This window comes from Passer montanus, unplaced genomic scaffold (genome assembly GCF_014805655.1).
Source record: "Passer montanus isolate IOZ18808 unplaced genomic scaffold, ASM1480565v1 scaffold53, whole genome shotgun sequence".
Classification (NCBI taxonomy): Eukaryota; Metazoa; Chordata; class Aves; order Passeriformes; family Passeridae; genus Passer; species Passer montanus.
The window spans coordinates 2,296,044-2,318,900 of record NW_024370263.1 but is presented as its reverse complement, the minus strand read 5'-3'; the positions used below and the strand labels follow the sequence as shown (position 1 = coordinate 2,318,900).

Below are 22,857 nucleotides of genomic sequence, written 5' to 3'. Positions count from 1 at the left end.
TGAGTAGAAGCTTATCCATGGTAACAGTTTTACTTTTCCCTACCCAGTGTTGCTAGTGATTGGTAGAGTAAAACCTGGCTTTCAACCACCGTGGAGGGGCACAGAGATGCTCAATGGCAAAGCTGGAATCTCTGTTTTCTGTTGAAGAATGAGGTTTGTCAAAGAACGGTGTATATTTTTACCATGCTGGTTGGAACTGGCTCTTTATCACCTGGTTTTCCTTTGGGAAATCAGAAATCTATGATAGCACCAAAGGACTTCATTTTAAGGCAGTGTGTAGGTCTCTTGAGCAGATGGGAGAAACTTGGATTGAATTAAAACCATATTGTGAAAGGTGATCATTGTACTCCTCTCTGCATTTTCTGAATTTACTTAGGAGGCTGTTTAGGAGAAGAGGGAAAGGATTTAAAATACCAAATTGCCATCCTTGGAGTGTAATCCCTGGGGTGCTTGCTTTTTAAGGGGATTATACTCCAGAATTCAACAAATAATTAAAATTAGTCCTCAGAATGCTGACCATGGCACAACTATTCCTGTCTCAGCCTTGCAAGGAATGTCCCCTGCCTTTCTGCCAGCACCTCTTCTTTCCTTTCACTGCCCCTCCTGCCTGTCCCCTGCTTGGGTCCCACTGCAGTCCCACTTCAGTGAGGCTTTCAGGGCTCCCAGCCAGCATGTGAACCTTGTGCTCTGTGTGCAGCTGTGGCTAATCCCAAAAGCATGTTCCAGGTTGCTGTTCTCATCAGAAACAAGGGAGAAAGCAGGGCTGGGAAGCTGGGAGAGGGCTCAGCATTCCCACACATGACAGCAGCCCTGTGGGGAGGGAAGGAGAGTGCTGCCTTTTGGGAGAGCAGCAGCAAATTTACATCACTTCAGCTGTGCTTAGGACTGTGGCTAAAACTTCCAGAAGTTAGAAGTTCGTGTGACCAATCTGAGAGACTCCCCTGCCAAATTATGTGATAAAAAACAGAGCAGATGAAGTGAAGGCTCCTTACAGATGTCCCTTGTACAGCCACCCTGCTCTTGGACTGATCATAAGGAATTAAAGAGCCTCTGCCGTGGCTGAGCAGGGGTGTGTGCCTTTCACAGCACCACGAGCTGCTTGCATGGTTTATGTTCCATGGTATATCAGCAGCAAAGCAGCCCGGGTGCAAAGCCTGTGTGAAAACTGATCCTCAGTGAAATGGGAATTTACAAATGTGGTGTGCTCCTCTCAAAAATAAAATTGAGCTTTACCCATATTACTATTAAAGTATAAAGCTTTAATTATGCCCTAAATCCACTTCTTTAGCTGGGGGGCTCACATGATTAGCAGCAAGGAAAAAAAAACGGCATCTGGAGAGGCTGTGTGGTGCCATGTTTTCCCATATGTGAAATTTTATACAGTACAAATTATTAAACACCAAACCTCCAGAGAAAGATTGTAATGAAAAATTTAGCACTCCCCCATCAGGCTGCAACTAATTTGCCTTCTGACTAGATCTGAAAGAACAGAGGGCTGTGCTGGTGGTAGCTCTTGATGAGTGGCTGGCAGGAGGAAACAAGCAGTATTATAATGTAGTGCAACAGGAGCTGTGGTGTGATGCTTCTGTGGCCAGCCTCTCTGAGACACATTTGAGGTAAACATAAAATAAAAATAAATCACTGCTTTCAGCAAAGGCCTGTGGGAACATATCCTCTTTTTTCTATTTTGATTTTGGCCTCAAGCTCCCAGTTTTCATCCTGCAACACTTCTTTGTAACAGAGATGTGCAGGAGAGAGGAGACCTGGACCAGGTGCTCTCTGGCTCACGTGTTGAGGTGTCCTGTCCTGTTCATTCACCTTCCCCTGCCCTTGTCCTGCTCACACCTGAAACATCCAGCCCTGCACACTCAGGGCCTTCGGATGTGAGAGCAGGAGGAGCTGCTCACTGCTGTCAGGAGCTGCTCCCCAGGAGACAGTGATGGTGCTTATAGAAACAGGCAGCTAATGGTGGACTGTCTCTCTACCTGCTTTACATTTTTTGTTTGCAGAAGAGCATTAGTTAGCATTTTCTTCATGGATAATTTCCCTTTTTTCCCTATCTCTTCTCTTCCCCACCCCCTTTTTATTTTAAGTTTAGCCCTGAAGAATTTTGAAGGCATGTAACTTGACAGGTAAAGCCAAAAGGATGCTGAAGGTAGCCTGATGTGACTGGAGGCACCCACTGTGTGCTTCTCTGTGATTAACCATTGTTACACTCTGCTAGGTGCTTATTACAATTAAATTCTTCCTTCCAGAGCAGCCTGTGTCATCCTGATTGGCACGGGGGAGAGCTGAAATGTTACAGCAAAAGGTTGGACTCTCCACGAGCCCCTGCTTTTTTCGGGGCAGTTTTTTCCACCTTTCTTGCTAACAAAGGAAGCCCCCCTGTGACCCCATGGGCAGTTTGTGCTGTCTTGTTACAGCTGGAACACAATTTTAACAACAGGGAAGTAACCTTGTCATGTGCAGTGTGTCCTCTGGCTCAGAAAGCCTCCCAGTTCCTAATTTCCTTGAAGAATTTACCCCACCATTCCTAAGTTCATACTTGCCCCTAAAAGCCAGGGATCCACATTGCCTGGATACTGCAGAAGCAAAGGGCTGTAGGCACAAAAATCCTTCTCCTCACTGAGCCAATCTAAAATCCAGATTTTACAGTCTAAGTCCAAGAAAACTCAGCACCAGCAGATTGCTCTTGGCCCCTGCCTGGCAGGGTGTTGATTAATAATTTGAACCTGCAAATCCTTTTTCAACTTCTGTGAAATCTAAATTGTCCATCTGAGGCTTGCTTCTTTCAAAACAATTCTACTGTGATTTTCACTGCCAGCATAATTCTTTGTAAAATAGATAACCCTGTCAGTGGCAAAGCTGTGCTGCACACCTGGAAGGCAGCACAGCTGCCTGGCTCTGGCAGATGAATGTGGAGAGCTGAGAAGAGCAGAATGGAAAACTGAGCTCAGTTCAGAAATACCCAGCTGCATTCTGCTTCATTTGAGCTGTATCTATACGTTTGTCTGTTTCAGAAGCTTTAATTTTTTTGGTTAAGGCTGAAATTTTGGGGGTAGACCAGGAGAGATTGGAATCCCAATAGGAGTCAAGTTGTGGTTAGAAAATATCACTTTTAGGACTTGCCAGAAAATAATGGTGCAGCCACTCAAGCAAGTCACAGTTTGAGGCTGCTCCTGCCACTGCATTGTCCCTGGGGCAGATGGAGGTGGTTTAGGGGGATAAAACAACAGAGGTTTCTGTGAGATGAGTTACAGGCTTTTGCAGAGGTGGCCTGGGAGGTGGGAGCATGCTGGTCCTGCTGGGTGAATGGTTTTTAGGAGGGACAACACCAAGCTTTGAGAAATGTGTTGTAGTTTGTGAACTTAATGGAGTTGTGAGATGCTTTCATGTTTTCTGCTTAGCTGTTCTGTTTCCATTTTGGCTCCTTTTTTATGGCTTTGGTAAAATGGTATGATTTTACTCTTGCATCAGTGCAAATCCATAGTAATTCTATTAATGCAAGAAAAAACAACACCTGGTTTTAGAAACCGTGAGAAAAGCAATTGCTGTGGTGTTTTTGAAAAAGGACCTTGTTTGCCCAGTAATTCAATATTGCTCTATCATCTCAATAATGAGAGTTCAGCTCATAATGGCAGCACATTTCAAAAAAGGCCATACAATTTAAACATGTTGTAAATCCAGCTAATAAGTATAAATTGATTTTTAAGGGGAAAAATGCATAAAACTAGTCTTTTACCATATGTTTCAACTCTACCAGAAACCTTTCTTGAATGGTATTTCAATGTGCTTTACCTATTGTGCTGCAAACTTTTTCAGGCTCTGTCAAGTTGTACTAAAGCTTTTAAAATACAGATGGTGGTAAAATCCCCAATGGAAAACAGACTTCTATTTCAAACTTCAGCACTGTTTTTTTCTCTTCTAGTTCATAGCAGATTTTGACAGATCAGAAGAAATATTCACAGCTTGATGCAGCTGGATTCTTCTTTGGCATGAGCAGAAACATCTGGCCCCAAAACAGCACATTTTACCAAAGGGCCGAAATACATGCACATGCATCTGTTGTGCTAATATATTTTCCTGTGAACTCAGATGTTAATTGCTTTGTTTTGCTGAGACAACAGTGTTGGTTCAGTGAATAAGATTGTTTCCTTTAGCCCTCTGTTAATGGCTTCCTTTAGCAAGTAATCCTGTTTTAAATAGGAAACTGCCAGGTACAGTGTGAGCAGCAGTAAGATGCAAAGTGTTTTGGGCAAGGGTATTTACACTGCAGTGGTATCTGGATGTGGAGTGTTATAAAGAATTTGCGTGTTGACTGAGACAACTATTAGCACAAAAGCTCCATGTGAGACCAGTTTCACATCTCCAGAAGAAATGTTCAATTTCTGCATCAATATTTTAGAGGCTTTGGCCATCCCTGCTTGCTGCTTCTATTGTTCTCTTTCTTCTCATCTGCAGGCAGCAACAAAGGAGCCATAAAATCTGGATAATTACCTGGTTATTTAGCTCTACCCATAGAGCCTTCATGAGTTTTGTTGTTTTGGGCTTTGTTCCTTCTCCCACACTTGCTCTTTCAGGAAGAGCTGTGGTTCAGAGAAGTCCTTTTCCTGATTTCTGGTCTCTGGACTGAGCTTTGTTCCCCCTGGTTCGGGGCCCCAGTAAAGATCCCGTGGTGAGACAGACCTTGGTCATTTCCCAGATCTGTATCCAAGTACTTGGAAGCCTCCTGCCTTGGGCAGCACTCAGACACAGATCTTTGTGCCACAGTAAAACCTCACTGACCCGTGTATCAGGAGCACTCCTGAATCCCACCAAATCTTCCCAGTAGCAAAGGCCCTGCTCCCTTATCCCTTTCTCACAAAACCTGCCTTATCTGGTGGGTTCATTTTTTTCATGCTGTAACTCTGTGTCTCTTTTTACTAAAATATTTCCTGTGGAGGTGTAAGATTTCCATGTAATATCCAAGAAAGCAGCAATTCCTCTTTTTTTGCTTTCTCAGCAATATCTCCTCTATTAACATTATGCTTTCATTTTAAGAAATATTTGCTTACATGTCACCCAGGGAGAATGATCTTGTGGTTAAGATGCAAGATGGTTGCTGTTAAAAGCTGCAGTGCTTTTAGCCATCCTGTTTTCTCTGTAGTTGTAGTCCCAGCCTTATTCCAGGTTCATTGCTTGATGTTCCCAAAGTCATCTGGTCTTTTCATCCCTTCCGAGAAGGGATGATAATACTACCCACTGCACATCCTTGCTATTTAAATTTGATGGGTATTTGCAGAGTATTTGGAGATGCTCTCAGGAAACATTAGTAGGATCATTAATAAATGCATCTTGCTATTACAGCATCCTCTAAGGTGCTGTGCATATAATTCTAGACTTTCCCACTGAACAAGTAGAGAGAGCAGATGCTTATTACTGTTTAAAATACCTTTTTGCACCAAATGTGACAAGGAAGATGAGCATTTCCTGAAGCTAAGACCATCCTTATGGGAAGGACTGCAGCAGGCTCAATTAACTGGGCTGTTACTTTAATTTCATTTTAGAAGCTCCTGTTCCAGTTCAAGTTAAACTGATTGATAACTTATTTAACCTGAACAAAATGAAGGTTTTGGCTTAAAACTTGACAAGCATTTACAATGCTTTAAATCAACTTCAAATCAGCCTTTTAGTTGAACTAGTGGACTTGTTTACTTTGGGCTTTGGCAAGCCTTTGTGCCCTCTGTGAAAAGTGCAGGTGCAATGGCTCACATTTCTCTGAGTCTGCCTTAGGCAGGCTTCCCCTCCTCTGGACCCAGCTCATCTCCAGGCACAGCCTGACCCCTTTCTGGAAGGCACCAATTAGATTTTTCTCTCCAGAATCAGTGAGGAGAGGCTGTCTAAACTCACAGGGAGCAATTCAGGCCAGCTGGATAACCCTCAGTGTTTGCCTGGTGTCTCCTCTGCAGTTTGCCCTCTCAGCTGTATCAAAGCTACAGTGTCAGCCAGTCCTTTTGTGACTGAGAAATGGTAAAAAACCACTGTTTTAGGGAATGTGTAGCTACTGCCAAGCCACTCCTGTGCTGCACATCATGACAGTACAGCCAGGGCCAAGAACAAGGATTTTTCTCTACCATAAACTGCTGGAATCTGTGGGAGGAAGGCAGGGTAGGATCCCAGTCCATCTGCACTGTTCCTTGCACGTTTGGGAAGTGCCCTCTGTGCCTTGATGGTAGCCAAGCAGGGCCAAGAACAAGGATTTTTCTCTACCATAAACTGCTGGAATCTGTGGGAGGAAGGTCGGGTAGGATCCCAGTCCATCTGCACTGAGCTTTTGGGGCTGGCTTTAGTTCCTTGCATGTTTGGGAAGTGCCCTGTGTCCCTTGATGGTAGCCAAATACCAAGCAGGTATTTCAAGGAGCTCTGGGCTCAGCCTGACAGCAGAGCTGCCTTCTAAAGAGCTGCTTCCCCTTCCTCAGCTGTGAGCATTAATCTCAAAGTTCAGTGGTCATTAGCTGAAATAATTGTCACCCCTTTTTAGTTGCTCAGGACTGAAAATTACCGAAGGGTTTCACCTTAGTTGCTTAGCCTCTAATTATTCTGAGATTTTTGTTTTCTTCAGGATGTCAATCAGCAAACAGGATGTCCCCTGGGCAGTTGGAGGAAATTGCTTCTGTGTTTCCTTGAGGAACTGGCTGTGCTTGCTCTGGTAGTTGCAACACTTTTCTCAAATCAGAAAACTCGCCCTGGTGGTGTAGGAGCTCATGGCCTTACTGAAAGTTTCCTTGACAACTCCAAAGTGTGACTGGTCATAATGGATGATCACAATGGATGATCACAACCAGACATGCACTGATGTTTCGAGTTGCCTCTGCTTCAAGTCCAGGCCTGCAGAGGTGTGAGGTTTGCTCTGATTTTTGCCAGAGTTGCCTTGGTTCATCTGCTCGTGCAGATTCAAGTGGCTCTGGCTCTTGTTGAAGGGAAGCAGCTGTGGTCAGCTCTCCAGTGCCTCTGGGAGAGTAGGGACAGCTGTGGGACAGAGACCTCTGCCAGGGAAAGGATAGATCCCAAAAGCCTAGACAGAGATCAAGGAGAGGCTTTGTAGAGTTTGAATTAGTAATGAAAGGAAATTATAGGTCTGGCTTGAACAAGGTAGGAACTGGAATAAAGCTGCTCATGGTGTTGTGCATGGGAATTGTCTCTGCTTTGCTAAGTTCCCACTGTGCCAGCCAGCCACCAGTTCCTTCCACACTGAAGTGGTGGCTCTCCTTTTGCCTTTAATGCCAGCAGCTCCCCCAGCTGCTGTGAGGCTGGAGCCTTGCTCCTGGGTTTCAGGGGACTGCCAGCCATAAAAGGGACGTGACAGTGGCTGGTCTGCAGAATAACTGAAAACACACAATGTCAGTCAGATCCTGAGCATGGGGGAGACTCTCTCCAGTGCTTTGAACTGTGCCACTGCAGCTTAACCTCACCCCAGTTCTGGGCAAGAGAACTGGTTTGGGGTCCATTTCTACTCCATGGGAATTGCCAGGCTGTGACTGTCCTGCTGGGGGTAGGGACCAGCACGGCTGGGGCTCTGCTCAGCACTGTGATCTTTGACAGCAGTTTCTGCAAAATTCATTATTCCCTAGGCAGCCTTTGCATTTATTTATTTACTTTGTTTCTTTTCTTTTTTCACTTCAGTTTATTAGTTGCACGTGTGGCTTTATCTGGATAAAAATGCATGCAATTTATGCATGCCTACAGTAGCATATGTTTTATATATTGGGTTTATAGGGATGGTACTGATTCCTGAATTAATTTGAACAGCAAATTGTTGTTGTATCTGCACACAGTATGCCTTTTCTTTTTTTAACATGTATTATATGACACACATCTGGTGGTGTTTTAATTGTGTTATTGTGGTGCCTCAGAGTCCTAGCAAGGAATTTGAAACCCAACTGTACTAAGCACAGCTTTTTCACATGGGACATTTGGAGGGGTTGAGCGAATTGTTGAGCAAGAATGTGGGTGTTTTTTGTCTCTGCCTTGAATTGTGGACAAGAACCCAAAGGAGTTTGCAGGCTGCCTTCACTGTCAGGCAGTTTTTGTGCCCAGTTCTAGGTAAGGAAAGACCTGCAGTGCTCACATCTGGAGAGTTGCTGGCAATTTTTGGTTTTTTATTGGTGGTTCAGTTGGTCTCTGTGATGCCCTTAAGAAGGACTTGGACCAGTTCAGGACAACTCCCCAGGTTTGTCCATGGGTTAGGCTGTACCCACCATGGGTTGTGTGTTCAGTAGAGCTGTGCCTTGCTGGTGCACTGGGGAGGCTGAAGACCTTCCAAAATCATTCCTGTCAATGCTGTATCCGAGAGAAAGTGGCCTCTTGCCTTGCTGAGGGGTTGGATTAGTTCCCTTTGGGTGCAGCATTATGCAGGAAGACCATAAGGACACACTGGTCCATGTCACCTCCCAGCCTTTCCCAGCAGGCTCTGTTTGGCAGCACAGCCTCTCCTGCAGGAGCTGCAGGCAGCTGCTCTCATTCCTCATGACCACAGTGCAGCCCTGCCTTGGGATGTGTTTTTTTTCTCCTGAGGTGTGTTTTCCACAGAATTCAAACTGCTGCCTAAAGCTGCCTTCCCCTCCTCTTTCTTTTTCATTCTAAAAAGGTATCATTGGCATCTATGAATTTTATCTGCAGTGGTTTTGATAACATTTTTTCTCAGATATTGATGTGACTATTGAATAGCTTCAAACCTTGTTTAAATCCTTTTACCTTCTGTAGCGAACATTAATGTTTATTTATTGACACTACTTTCTGAGAACTCAGCTGATCTGGTCTCCGCTTAAAATATGCTTTATTGATATTTATATAGCACTAACTTTTATCAGAATGCCTTGTAGTATGAGTGCATCTACAATCCTAAATGTATCACATTTATCCAGTTTCCTTTTCAGCCAAACTTATTGAAGAAATGAAACTAAGCTTATTCAAGAAGATTAATTTTCCAGAAAACCTTGTTGAAATAATTTGAGCCAATTTACTCCAGTTCTGGTTTTCCTTTCTTCTTCTGCTCAGGCCTGGTATCACAGCACTGTGCCTGTAGCAGCCCAGCCAGGCCTGGTTGCTCTTCTGAAATATGTCTCCAATACTTGTCTTTTGACTGTTTTCTCAGTGGATATTCCAAGATCAGCTGAAACATCTGTGTGACATGATCTCCCCTTCTATTGCTTGTGCCACAGGTCTGGACTTTCTTCTTGGCAAATGTTGTCTAATGTCTTCCTTTAGCTATCAGAAGGCTGAGGAATGTCTGTTTTCTTCCCAAGGTTGAGGCTGAGCTGCACTGAATGCCTTGCCTGTCTGACATAATTAGTCATAAGTTTACCTTGCTTTTTGGGATCTTCTTTTATTAAAATCACTTTTGAAGGTTATCATCACCTTTCACATTGAAATCAAAGTCCTCACTTTTGTGGAGTAGCATTACCAGAAGAGAACTACTGTAATATACAGAGATATTTTTCTTGGTGGAATTTCCTAATATATTTTGAAATATTTCCTGTAGCTTTGGACAATTTAATATGTATATTAAATCTACTTTTGCTTTGAACATCACAGCTGTTGATATTAGCCTTTAATAGATGGTATCTGTATGCATAGATGGCAGCAATGTTAAAGCTGTCAATTCTGATTGCCTCCTACATGGTGTTTAAAAGCATCATGTAAGCTCAGCCTAATTTAGTCCGTTGGCTCCAGCTGAACACAGCTCTCTCCTTGCTAAGTGGATGCTTAGTCAATCATCCCTCTGTCCTGCTTGGAGCTACTTCCCTTACAGTGATCCTTTTGCTATGGTCCGCTGCACCAGATTGGTAACACTTGATGCATCTGCTCTAAGAGTTCTGAGCTCATCTTCAGTGTATCCATTTCTTTCCCATTACCAAAAAAACCCGTGCCAAATCAATTTTCTATTTGATGCATATTGGATGGCATTTTATAACCGAGAGTCACAGGTCCAAATCATCTTTATGTGAAACTTGAAGCTACAAATCTTATTTTCAAGAGGCACGGAGGCTTTCAGCTCTGAGAGGCTCAGAGGCTTTCAGTTCTCTCATGGGCTATTTACTGGATGCTACTCCTTGAGACCTGTCACCTCGTTATGATCTTCACCACAGGCTCCAGGGCAGCTTCTGCTCTGCTGCCTAGAGCTCAACCTCCTTCAGTGATTTGGAGACTGCAGGGCTGTTTATCTCACATATTCTCACTCCTCTCTCTGGCTGCAAACAGCAGCTTTTCCCCTTCTTAACTGTGTTATTCCAGAGGTGCTGCCACCATTGCTGATGAGCCTGGCTTTGGCCAGCAGCGGATCCCTCTTGGAGCCAGCTGGCATTGTCTCACTGGACATGGGAGAAGCTTCTGGCAGCTTCTCGCAGAAGACACTGTGCCACCAAGATCTTGCCATACAAACCCAACACATGCCCCCTCTGCAGCCAGCCTGAGGGCTGGTAGGTGCCATCTGCGTGCCCTGTTGTGGAAGGCAGCTTTAGTTAAAGGGTTGGGAATGCTGTTCCCCCTCAGCAGTCCCAGTCCCGCTCGCGCTGGCTGCTGTAACCCGAGCAGGCCCACGCTGACACAGTTTGTCACTGACGTATGTCAAACCCAGATTGTCCCAGCTGTCTGCTGCCATCTGCCAAGTGCGGCTGGGGGCATGCAGAGTGCAGTTTGCTATGCAGGCCTGATGGCAGCTGTAAAATAGAGCAGTTTTGCCTGCTTAAGCACCAGCTTTTCTCCAAAATAAGCATTAGCTCTCGCACGGCAGTGAGGCTCCTGATCCTGAGAGCGCAGGCCGCGCTGGGGAAGCGGAGCCGGCTCTGCTCCGCAGCCAGGCCACCTGCCAGCCCAGAAGCTGTGAAAAATCACTGCAGCAGCTCCAGAGCTGCAGAAAAGCCAACCCTGCTGCTCCATACAGCCTCTGTGTGCTGGGCACAGGGGACAAAGGTTTCTCCAGGCCCCCAGGACGCTGGCCTGCTCTCTCCATGGTTCTCTCACAAGAACCATGAGGTCAGGCAGAGTTCCTCCCCAGGCAGAAGTGGCACCAGCTCTGCAGAAGTGTCTCCCAGAGAGCTGAAGCTGAGCTCACTGCAGGATGTTGCCCTGGATAATACAGCATCAGACAGAAGTTCTTCCAAAAACTGCAAAGACAACTGCCTGTGCCAAACAAGCTTGGGTTTCATTTGCTCTTAGAAATAGAAGGTGACCCTCATATCTGGTTGCAAGCATTGAGATGTAAAGTCAGGTTGTTAGTGAGTAGTTACATGTTGCTCATGTAGCTGAGAAATTATCAGTGGCTTTTGAATACTTTGGTTTTTCACTGATAATACTTTTTATTAGGAGAAATTATTGTACTTGCCTTGACAAGTACAGCAGCTGACTCAGTCTAAGCTCAGAAATCCTTTGCTAGCATCAATTCAAGTTCTCTGCATCCCAGGGAGGGGTAAAAATGAACCACTGTGTTACAGAATGCTTGACTGCAACACAGGTTGTTGATGTAAATTAGCCAAAAGAAACTGGTAAACCAGGATTAGGGAACCAGTAGTCTGCATAGCAGGTATGTGCAAACACTAACCTTGGAAACGTCATGGAACTGAGTGACTGTCAAAAGAAAAAGGACAGTTTTCCTTCAGTATCATAACACTGCTGCTGTTTGCTTCTTCATCACAGTAAGTGAGAATGGACATGTCCTGTTTAAAATGAGTTATGGCCAAGATAACCCATCACAGTATCCACAGCAGCACCACCCAATTAGAAAAACTACTCCAATCCAACCTGATGCTACTGTCATTTTTTTAAAATGAGCCCTACTTCAATCATAAAATACTCAAACCATAACATTGCTTTCTATGCCATATGTCCTTATTTAGAGGGGAGAAAAAATGATTGCACCCTTAATTCAAAGGAAACGTTTCCCTCTGAGCCAGAACTCAATAAAATGTATCAAAAAAAATTGTGGAAAAGGGCAAGCAAAGAAAATCAAATTGTAGCGTGTGAAACGATTTAAGGAGGGACCTAGGGAATACATAATCTCCAAACTGCCAAGTTAGAGCAAGTATAAAATATACAAACAAGCTTGATATTTTTCCCAGTTGATCTCATTATGAGGTATGCTTGGGATAGATAAATTTTGTTAGAATGCATTAAGGCTGGATTTTCAAGGAAACAAATCAGAAGTAATGTGTTTAGCCGATTCCACCTTGTTTTGATACGTGGCTCTTTTCAGGTTTAAAGAAGTACAGTTTTAAAGCCAAATGGTTTGTTTTGTTTCAAACATTAAAACCAGAGGCAACTGGGTGACTTCCCCCCCACCACTTTCTGGAAAACAGACGTTTATAATTTCAGCGTGGTCTTTAATCATTGGGGTAGAGCTCTGTGCACTATGTTTCACTGCCACTTATTGTTGCCTGCCTAAAATACACTGAGTTAGCCTTGAGTGCAATCCCTTAACAGACTGTTTCATCCACAAATAGTACTTTTTCCAAGTCTTCAATATATTTTAATTAAATTGTCCATTTGTATTTATTAAGGCAGTTTACTGTCTCCTGCTGCAGAAAGCTGCTATTGCTGATAGTCTACCAGAGAAACATGAGCTTATCTGGGACTTGATAATAAAATGCAAGCATATGTTAGCAAAAAAGTCCCCCAAAATATTGTTTAAGCATCCTTTTCATCCTTTCTTGGGAAGGGGACAGGCCATACAATTATTTTTTGATAAGTTTTTGGAACAGTTGGTGTTATCAATTCTTGTAGCCATAGGAAATCATGATCTTTGTTGAGTGAAATGTTACCTGCAAAAATTTTTTCTTCAACCCCGTAGAAAGAGTTGAAAAAGGGTCCTTTGGCAGAGCTGATGATAAAGTCATTACCTGCTGATGAGATGTAAAGTGGTGTTCAGCAGCATTAGTTTAGATAGATGAGCATGATAAGGTTGATTCATCCCTGTCTCTGGTGATCTGAAAGCTTGGACCTAAACTCTGGGACTTGGACGCCTCTCAGCTCTACCCACTTATCTCCAAGTGGCTCCTGCCAAAATAGATTTACCATGAAGTCAGTAACATGGAAATCCAAAGGCTGTGTTTGGTCTGTCCTCTCTCTCAAGACAAATGAAAGTGGATCTTGCAGAGTTTTAAAAAGGAATTAAACTTTCTTCTCAAAGTTAATGTGTTCCTGAAAGGCGATAACTTGGCTCAGTGCTGTGTGGAGCTCTTTGCCCTTCTGATCTGGAAGGGCAGCTTTGTTTTCATGGACCATTCCTGGCTCCGGAGTGCAGCACAAAGTCAGTGGGTGCCATTCCTGCTGGTGCCTGTCCACTGGCAGAGGTGACAGGATTAGTGGATTAATAGACCCATCTGAGCCACCAGAACAGGCATGTCTGAGATTAATACCTTCATTATGTCTCTCCCTGAGGCTTCTGCTTTCTGTCTTTCCTTCAGAGCTGTGCAGAGAGAGATTGCTGGGAATTTCTTTTCCCACCCTGTGTGTACGCAAGACCTGTTTTATACAACACAGATACAAACCCAAGCAACAGCGAGGGGTTTAAAACGAGACCACTGTGACTTTAAGAGCGAGGGGGAAAAAAAACTGTTAAGGAAGGAAAATAAAAATCCCACAGCCTGTTGTAGCAGCTGTAGCTTCAGATCGTGTGGAAAATGAAGGCAGATGATTCAATTTGGCCTGTGCCCCGAGTACATTTCCAAATGCTTCTGTGTGTGCGTAAGATAATGAACAAATATATTGAGATGGCACAAGATCAGTCCGAGTTTGCCGCTGCACAGGCCGTGGAGCTCCCAGTAGGAGCACACTAGCTGTGCTGGGTTAATGGGGGTGAGGGTCGGCAAGCCCAGCACCTTTCAGAACAACTTAAGAAAAGAATTTGTCTCCTTTTGCCCCAGGCTCCCCGTGGCACTCAAATGGAGCTTGTGATAAATCGAAGTGTATTTATTAATAATGAGCAGGGGCAGCGTGCCCACGATGTGAAAATAGGTGTGCCAAATAAAAACGTGCTTCCCTCTGACATCGGAAAAGCTTAAGTAAATGGAGAGCAGGCTGATCTATTATGATTAAAAAGCGGGGGCTGAGAGCCAACACAGTGGTAATGAAAAAGCCCTTTTAGGGAAGCAAGGCCCATTCTGCCCATTCATATATTCCTCCACCCCCACCTCACAGGAAGAAGTAGGGAGGGGGAAGTTGGATGGGAGAGATGGAAAGGCAGCAGCCTTCCAGGATAGCAGAGCTGGAGTTATTACCAGGATGAGTTATGGTATTTAATCATGCTACATGATGTCCAACAGCGCAAGGTTCATAATTCTTGGCTCTGAACGTGGCTTGGGACTGTCCATGAGCACCTGCAGGATGCAAATTGATCATGGCCTTACAAACCCTCTGTACCTGCCCTGGTCCTTTCCTGCCTGCAGCCCTGGCCCGCTCCCACCGAGCTGGCAATGTTCTCTTCCACATTCCCAAACTCAAATCTGTCCTTCGTGGTGAAAGCTGACTGCGGAGAGCCAGGATTGCCTGCCACCAACTTTGCTCTGCGGTGTGTGGTGGGTCTGAGGTGTTATTTATCTTGCAGGAGACTGCATTGGTCTGGTTTTTAAGCAGCTCTGGGTTTAATTAATGCTTTTGGAGAATTCTCTACAACAACGAAACAGGCTCTGCTGGAGTAAAACTTCAGCACCTATTCAATGTTTCAGTTCATATGCATGGACATTAATGTCTTGCTGTCTTAGGGTTTGGAAGAGATAAATTAACAAATAGCTTCAGTTGTCCCCATGTGCCTTTTTATTTTCTTCCAGTTTTTCTCTCCTGAAATGACACAGTAGTCAGCCTTTGTCTAAGACAAGATTCCCTCCCACCTCCAGCCCTCAGGAAAGGAGGCTGAGGAGCACCTTTCCAAGGCCCTCTCTGCAGAGCTTTGGGCATTGGAGTTATTTTGAAACATTTTGCTTCTCAGATGGCTGCCAAAATACTTTGAGCAGACTTAAGGGCAGCTGTATCAAACACACTCAGGTTTGGCCCACACACTTCCTTCCTCCTGCTGTTCCCCAGTCTCTGTTTTGGCTCTGTTACACTGGCTGGAGCCCTCCAGTTCAAGTTTGGATTAGTCCTGCCTCAAACAGGGCAAACCCATCCACAGGATTGTTTTTGCCCAAGGACCTGGGCACACTCAGTGGGTAGTGCAGAGGGATGGGGACACTCAATGTGGTCTCAAAAGGATTGGATTTCAAGTGAGAACAGCCTGTAATGCTGAATTGCAAATGTAATTGTGGTTGCTGAAGGACATTGCCACTGTGTGTAAAGACCCTGGACAACCAATATGGGCTGCTCAAGTTTTAGCTGGGATATTTGGCTCGTCTACCTGAGGTGTTTAATCCCCATGGCTGGTGTTGCATTAATGCCTCTGGAAGTCCCTGGCAATGTGTAGTATGAGAGGGCATAGTGTGTTTTGCCTGGTGATTTGGGGAGCTGGTTGGTTGGGTCTGGGCTGAGCCGGACATGATATCCCCAGGCTGGGAGCAGGGCCGGGAGCCCACTTTGCCTCTGGAACAGTAATGACTTTTTCCGAGGGAGAGGAATACTAGTTTTTATAGCAAAACTCAATCAGGGAACGTGGTCAGGAGGAATTTCCAGAACTCAAGCAAAAACACCCAGAGAAAATCACTAGAAATCAAGCAGCTGAGCCGGTGGCAACTTTGGGAAAGAAGCTTTTGGCCAGTTTGCTAATACCCAGGTCTGCCGAGAGTGCCCCTGAAACCAATGCATCCATTTAGCAGAACAACTTGTCCTCCTCCTTGGGTCCTGCATGTGGCTCATTAGGGTAATTACTGATGAATTAAGGCAGCTTGGCTGAGCGCTGGGGCTGCGGGTGTGCGGGCTCCCCTGCTGGCAGGCAGCAGGTGTAAATGAACAAGATCTGTCAAAAAGGCTGATGACCCTCTTAATTCACAGCAGCAAACTGGGGACAGAGGTAGTGCAGCAAGTTTAATAATTGATATTTACTTGGAAAGGTTAATGGCAGCAGTGATGCTTCTAATTTGCTTGCCTGTGCAAGACCTTGTCAGGTCAAATTGTCTCAATTTGTTACTGTGTGTGTAGGTGTAGTTTTCCTTTAATGAAATTTGGAGAAAAGAAACAGGTGGTGTTTGGAGCTGACTGTAACTCAAGAAAAGCAGCAAAAGGATCCAGTCTGGTAACAGGTTGGGTGAGTCCGTGCTAACTTTAAACAGCTGGCAGTTTAGTCCTTTTGAATTAATTCTAGCAACCATTTGCACTTGGGAAGGTGAAAGGATTTGGAATGGCATAATTTATTTTTCCTTTAATTTGCAGCTGTCTAGGAGTTGTTTAGGTCAGAAGTGTAATAATTTTGACAGGCTTTGATGTGTTCCTAGGTGGGAGGGAGAAGGTTATGGATCAGAAATCAGAAAGCTGCAGAATTCAATGGGCATTTCTGTACTGTATTAGGGAAATTGTAATTCTGCCCTGTAATGGTTAAGTGGTTCCTATTTCAGGGCGAAACAAAGCACCTGCTGTGTCTGGAAGGATTGAATTTGGCAGGTCAGATACTTTACATCCAAGAGTTTCAGAAGAGCTGGCTGATGACTCGAAACCAGTGGAGTTGGGTTTTGAGTAAGTGTAGAAAGACCCAGATGACAGAAAAAAGCTGGAGTGCCAGTGTTATGAAAGGCTGTAATTAATGGGGTATTACCATTTGTCTTATTGGCTTGGCATCAATCCTAGGCAAGATAATGGCATAGCTGAAGTAGTAATTGCTTAATAAAGACCTAAAAAAGAGTAAAATAAGTGAATGACAATCATTTAATGTATTTAGGAAAAAAAAATCTTACCAAATTTACTTAATTATATGTGGAATTTAAAATTTGATGGCTTATGGCCAATATTGATGTAGTATAGTTAGATTTCTCTTTTTGATGTTGTTGACCTAGTTATTAAGGAAACAGACAATATGGATTGAACATCATGAACTTCAAGTGGATTATTTCTTGCCTTGATACATGGTGTGGATTATTGGAAATGCTTCTAGCAGATCCCAGCAGGAATTACCTCTCCTTGTGCTGTGCTTTTGAACATTTTTACATAGGAACCAAGATGAAATATTGATCTTGATAAAAGTTTTCAGGTGGCCAACATATTTGAAAGGTGGTGGACAAGGAGTGAGACAGAGCACTGCACTGAGAATAGTGGTTGTATGATGAGGTGGCCATGAAAAATATTTGATTTCTATCACTTAGATGTGTCTAAAAGTCTTATCCTGCAGAAGAAAGTGTATTGGGGAGGTGTAAAGTGGCAGAAAGGCATGCAAAGCAAGGACATTAATTAGAAATTTACTGAGTATATTTTCTTTCTACTTCTTTTACTTCTGGTACCCATGCCCATAGAGGGCTGTGCATTCTGAATGAGAACTGGAGCTCATTCTCTACACAGAGAACATTTCATTAAAATATTGACAGACTGTGGGGCACTTAGCTGGCAGAACTGTCAAACATCCATGGCGTGCAGTGGTCAGTGCTCCCAGCACTCAGATTGCTGTGCCCACATGGTGACAGCATGTCCAGGGTGCCCAGTGCCACAGGGGCAGGGCTGCAAGGGTCACATCAGTACCAGGAGCAAACCCTGCTGGCTGCTAGCACCACCATGGAACAGGACAGCAAGAAACAAAGGGATTTTATTGCCATTAAAAATACCAATTTGTACAAGCCGACATTTTAAATAGTGTAATTTAAATGGAACCAAACTGATATGAATAGAACCTATTAATAAATTAAACACTTCTTTCCACCCAATATTTCATGAGGGAATTAGCAGAATAATTTGTTAGTAAATGAGCCCAGGAATGAAGCTGTGAATGACATCTATCCTACCCCTCTCCTCCCCCTGTAACACTCTTTGCAGATGTAGAAGGAAGGTTGCTGTGATTTCAAACATTGGCTCTCTCACTTCTGTCCAAACACAAGCACAACTTCAGGTGAAGGGAGTGGGATGATTCAGCAGTCAAAGCACCAGCCTTGGCTGCAAGAGTTAATCCTGATGTACTCTAAATTCTGTGTAGTATCTCAAGCAAGTTGTTTCAGCAAGTGTCCCTCAGTGGCCACCATGACCTCTCAATGCAGTTCCTGGGGTGGCCCCAGGGCACATCTCTGGGCGGGTCAGGCAGCCCCAGCTGAGGAGTGCTGGGAGCAGAGTGAAGGGGGTCTGTCTGTCTGTCCATTTCCCCCTCGTGTCAGGCCCTGAGCACTTTGGCACAACCTCGCTGCTCCCAGGAGTGCCAAAAGCACCTTCCCTCCCACACTGGTGGAAAGGAGTGTGGACACACATGGTCAAGCCCAACTGCAGAGAAGCCCCCTGCGTTCCACCCCTTCCACGGTGCCGTGGGCGTAGGAGTGAAACATTGACTAAACTGCTGTCGGCAACCTCGGGAACAGGTGGCAGAGCAGTGCTTGAAAATCTCCTTTCTCCCCCTCCTTCTTCTCCCTCTAGATGAAGGTCCCTACAAGCAGAAGTGGCAGAAATAGCGAGGAAGACAGCATCAGGGAGGCCACAAGCTCTCAGCGGAGCAGCTCAAGGGACCGGCTCAGTGATGTAAGTACCGTTCAGGAGAAAGCGTCGCTTCATTGCAGCAATTCCCGCTGCTGACATGGCTTTTCATAAATCTTGCTGAACAAATGTTGGCATCCAGAGGTCACTGTGTAATAACTTTTTTTTATGTCATGATTGAGTGTTACGGCGTAAGTGGTTGAGCTGCCTTGCAAACACTATAATCATGGTGCAAATAATATGATAAGCGAAAGATCAGAGATGGGAAAACAAAATGGAATTGTTATTCCTTGGGGAAAAATGGCTTGATGGTTTGTTTTGTTTTTTTTCAAAGAAGTTGTGTTAAAAAGCTTTTTACAGCATCTTTGGGTTTAACTGCTGCACGTAATCACATAGTTTGGGTGCAAAGTTAGTTCATCTAATTTTATGCTTCCTGCCGCCAAGATATGAGAGGGTTTTGGGGGAAAGCTGTCTTTCTCTCAGGAAATTCGATGGTACATTGAGTGAAATGTTATGATAAAACAAAAGCAAATGGTGCCTTAGTGTGTAAACACACAAATGGGCTTTTGAGTCACCAAGAAATCAATGGCAGTGCTGGGATAATTTTATACGAAGGCTTTTTGTGTTAGCAATTAGCATTTCGCCTTCATTAAAACATGATTTTTTACTAATTAGGACCTTTCCCGTTAGGAGAGATTTAAATGAAGAACAATAATCAAACGCTGGCACGAGCATGTCTGAAATATTAAATTTGCCATTTCAATGGCAAGCCACAGAAATCCCAGAGCGAGTGGTTTTCATGTTGAGTTCTATTAATGTAAAATATGCTTCATAACTAAAACCTGTCACAGAAAACGGCTCACACCAGCTAAATTCAATTGGACAGTTAATTTAGCTTTAAAATTGAAAACACTACCTCCGCTTCAGGATGCAAAAGGAAAAGGGGGGGAAAGCCTTTGATAAGTGTAATGTATTTGCTATTAAGGCTTTCAGAGCCCGTTCTACAGGAGGAAAAGGGAGAAAAAGGGGAAAAAAATGGCTCCCACAAATGTGTTTAAAAGCTGAAAGTATTTATTAAAAATGTCAGCAGAAAAGTGCTTTTGGCAGATTAAAGCGGGATTCAGCTTGACAGCTCTGACAGGGAAATGTGACGGGGGAAAATTCTCTCTACATGTTTGGAGTGTGAATGGGGTGCTGTAAACAGCCGACGCAGTGGGAGGAAGAGAAAAATAACATGTCCTGTGATCTGCTTCCAGGATTGCGAGCCCACGCGCCGCCGTGGGGCCAGGCAGCCGGGGGGGCCCCGGGACACATCCCCTTGCTGTGGGACATCTTTGGCTGTGCTTTAGGCAGTAATGGTGGTGATTTTATGTACATGTACACTGATGGGATGTCAGTAACGGTGGTGATTTTATGTACACGCACACCGATGGGATTCTCTGCTTCCCCTCCCCTCGGCCGCTCCTGATGGTGTGTGAGCAGGAGAGCCTGGGAGCTGCACTGTAGCTGTAGAGTGGGGCTGCAGGAAAGGAATAACATATTCCAGCTTAGCCATTAGCTTAGGTCAAAGCGTTAAGTGGTCTTGGAGACTTTTCTTGTTAAACCGATGCACTTCCAGTATTTCTCCTCCTTTCCCTTTGCCCCCAAAGTTGCAGGCTGAGCCTGTAGGAATTGACTCCAAGTGCCTAATTCCTGCAAAATCTTCAAAGCCTGTTCAGCAGCCAGTGAAATTCAGTGGGAAATAGGCACTCTGTTCTTTTTCTAGTCAGAGGAGATGTTTGGGCAGTGCCTGGAGGCCGGGGCACACTTCAGAGCTTTGCTGAAGCTGCTCTCGTGACCTGGCGACCCCTCGCAAATGAGAATTTTTCAAATTAGTAATTAAACAGTTTGAAAAGTAAGGTTCATGAATCACAGAATGCTCTTCGTTCGTTATTTGATGAGTGCAATTTAGCTTTAATTACATATAACACTGCCTCGTGTACTGGTACACGTTCTGTAGCCTATTTAGTGACTGTCTCAAAGTCTTAGGAAGTCCCACGGGTGCAATCAGATGGTTTTCCCCATTTCTGTGCAAAGGGATGAGGAGGCAGACTGGTTCTCTCACTGTAGAGAGGGAGCAGGGAAAGGGAGAGGAGACAACAACACACTACTGAGTGTTGATTCCTGCAGGATTTTCTGTCCAGCCACGCTTGGTCCCTGCTGGCTCTGGAGCTGTGTGTCCCAGCACACAGTTTAAATAGCTGCTGTGCCACTGGAGTGCACAGCTCCTTACATGTCCCCAGGATCAGGAGCACAGGGCAGTCAGGATGTCCTAGGAAGGCAGGGATGGTGTTTCCTTGAGGCTGGTGGTTACAAACTGAGGCTCCAGCACCCAGGAATTCCCTGCAGATGGATGCTCTGCAGCAGGAGGCACCTGGGCTGTTTCTCACTCTCCTGCTGTTCCTTGGTGAATTTGGCCTTCGTGACTGCTCTCTGTGCTGCCTTTCCCCACTAAGTGGGGTGAACAATGGAGTGAATGAGGCAGGAGGTGACAGGTCTGACTGCTGCAGGGTAGCACACAGCAGGTGTGGTGGGAAATGTGCCTGTCAAAGTGTCAGCTGCAGTGGTGCCACCTCAGGAGCACTAGATCCTCCCTTCAGCTTCGCTGGTCCCCATTTCAGAGGTGCTATTCTGAGCAGCTTAGCCCCTCTGTGCCATTTGTTTCTTGAGGTGACTTGTTCAGTGAGATGCCAGCAAGTTGTTCTTTATTTACATTAATGCATGTCATTAGTCTCTAATGGACCGTGAAGTCAAGAGGTGGCCTGGTCTGTCGTGAAATAATTGCACTCTAAAGAAAACTGAGGCAAATGATTGATTATATTGTGCAGACACAAACAGCCATTGGTTCATCCACTACGAAACCCAGAGCATTTTGCTCCTTCCTTGCCACAAGTGAAAATTCTGTGGGGAGAGAATGATACAATTTCATGGTGAGACAGTAATTGTCTGGCTTGTATAGTAAGTCTTTCCAGACATTACACCAAGCACCATTTATTATGGGTCATTGAGGGGAAAAAATGCTTATTATGATCTAGTGAAATCATTTCTGGCTGCATAGATGGTTTGATTTGTTGAGGCTAGGCTCTTCTTTGGGATGATGAAACTTCAGAGTAGAAAAAAAGTGAAGTTTTAGCCCAGGTTTTGTGGTGCAGAGAGGAGATGGGAATCTGCCACTTGTTTATGTTCCCAGTGTTGATGTAAAATTCCCTTAAAAACTACTACAGAGTTGACATCCTTGTTGCACATGTACTCTCAGGTCTTCTACAACCAAACAGAGTCAACAGCCTTTCTCCAAAATGGGATTTTCCTCTGCTGCTTTTCAGTGTGAGGTAATTGGAAGTTGCCAGAGAATTAAGAGCCAGATAAGCCATATTGCTATTTTGTTGTGTTGACCCAAGTAAAAGTGGAAAGCTTGGGCATTTTGTTTTGGTTTTCCCCATGTTCCATAATTGTCCTAATCTTTTCTGATGTCCTGAACAGTCCAAAAATCCACACAGAGCCTTGTATAATGGCTTGAAAAAAGGGTTTTTATCTTTTTCTTGACCCATCAGCTTAAGAACTGCCTGCTTTTTAATGGATTTTCTCCCTCACTAAATTGAATGGATCGTCCCTCATTATCATTTAAATAGAAGCCTCACTCCCTGTGAACATGGAAAATTTGAATGTGGTAGTAGAGCTGTGATAATTTGAAATATTCGGAAGGTGGGGGCAAGGAGGGGGAACAGGCGGCAGAGTGCAGAATTGCTGAATGTAATTGTCATGGATTCTCAATTTTGTTGCCACAAGATGGGAAAATAGACTAATAATTGTCTTCCAACCCTAGTAGAATAGTTGCCCTAGTTAGCTGAAGCTAACACTCTAATTGTCATGGGGGCACAGAGATGAATGAGGATGTATGCAGGGCACAGCCAGGGCTAAATTGAGTGATATACTAAGGCAAAGAGCAAATTGGCAATTATTGGCCCAGCTGAAAAGGTTGGCAGGTGTGCTGCTTTCTCAGGAGCCCTTAGGGGGAAATTGGAAATATAAAATATCGACCATAAATACTCGCTGATTAGGAAATATGTTGCAAGAGGTGCTGGCCACTTAAGAGTCAAAACTCTCCTTTTCAAGGGATTGGCTTCAGCTGTGCATAAAACCAGCAAGCACTGCTACTAAGTTGTTGAGAGCCTTTTCCTCTCATCCCCCAGGCTATCTTTTCTAATTTTTCATCATCCTATCCTCATATGTTTGTTTGTTTTTCTTTAAACATAATAAACG

The 22,857-nt window shown here is 44.4% G+C and overlaps 1 protein-coding gene across 21 annotated transcripts in view; it reads left to right on the top strand.

The window, feature by feature from the left end:
- Positions 1-22,857, top strand: part of FBRSL1 (fibrosin like 1) — a 501,797-nt gene that overhangs the window by 201,546 nt on the left and 277,394 nt on the right. For 19 of the 21 annotated variants that reach the window (XM_039724311.1, XM_039724325.1, XM_039724314.1 and 16 more), the window contains exon 3: positions 18,502-18,603. The exons of the other annotated variants lie outside the window; for them this stretch is intronic. In XM_039724311.1, coding sequence (XP_039580245.1) covers positions 18,502-18,603 — 102 coding nt within the window. The remainder of the gene's footprint in view (positions 1-18,501; positions 18,604-22,857) is intronic. 21 annotated transcript variants of the gene reach the window in all.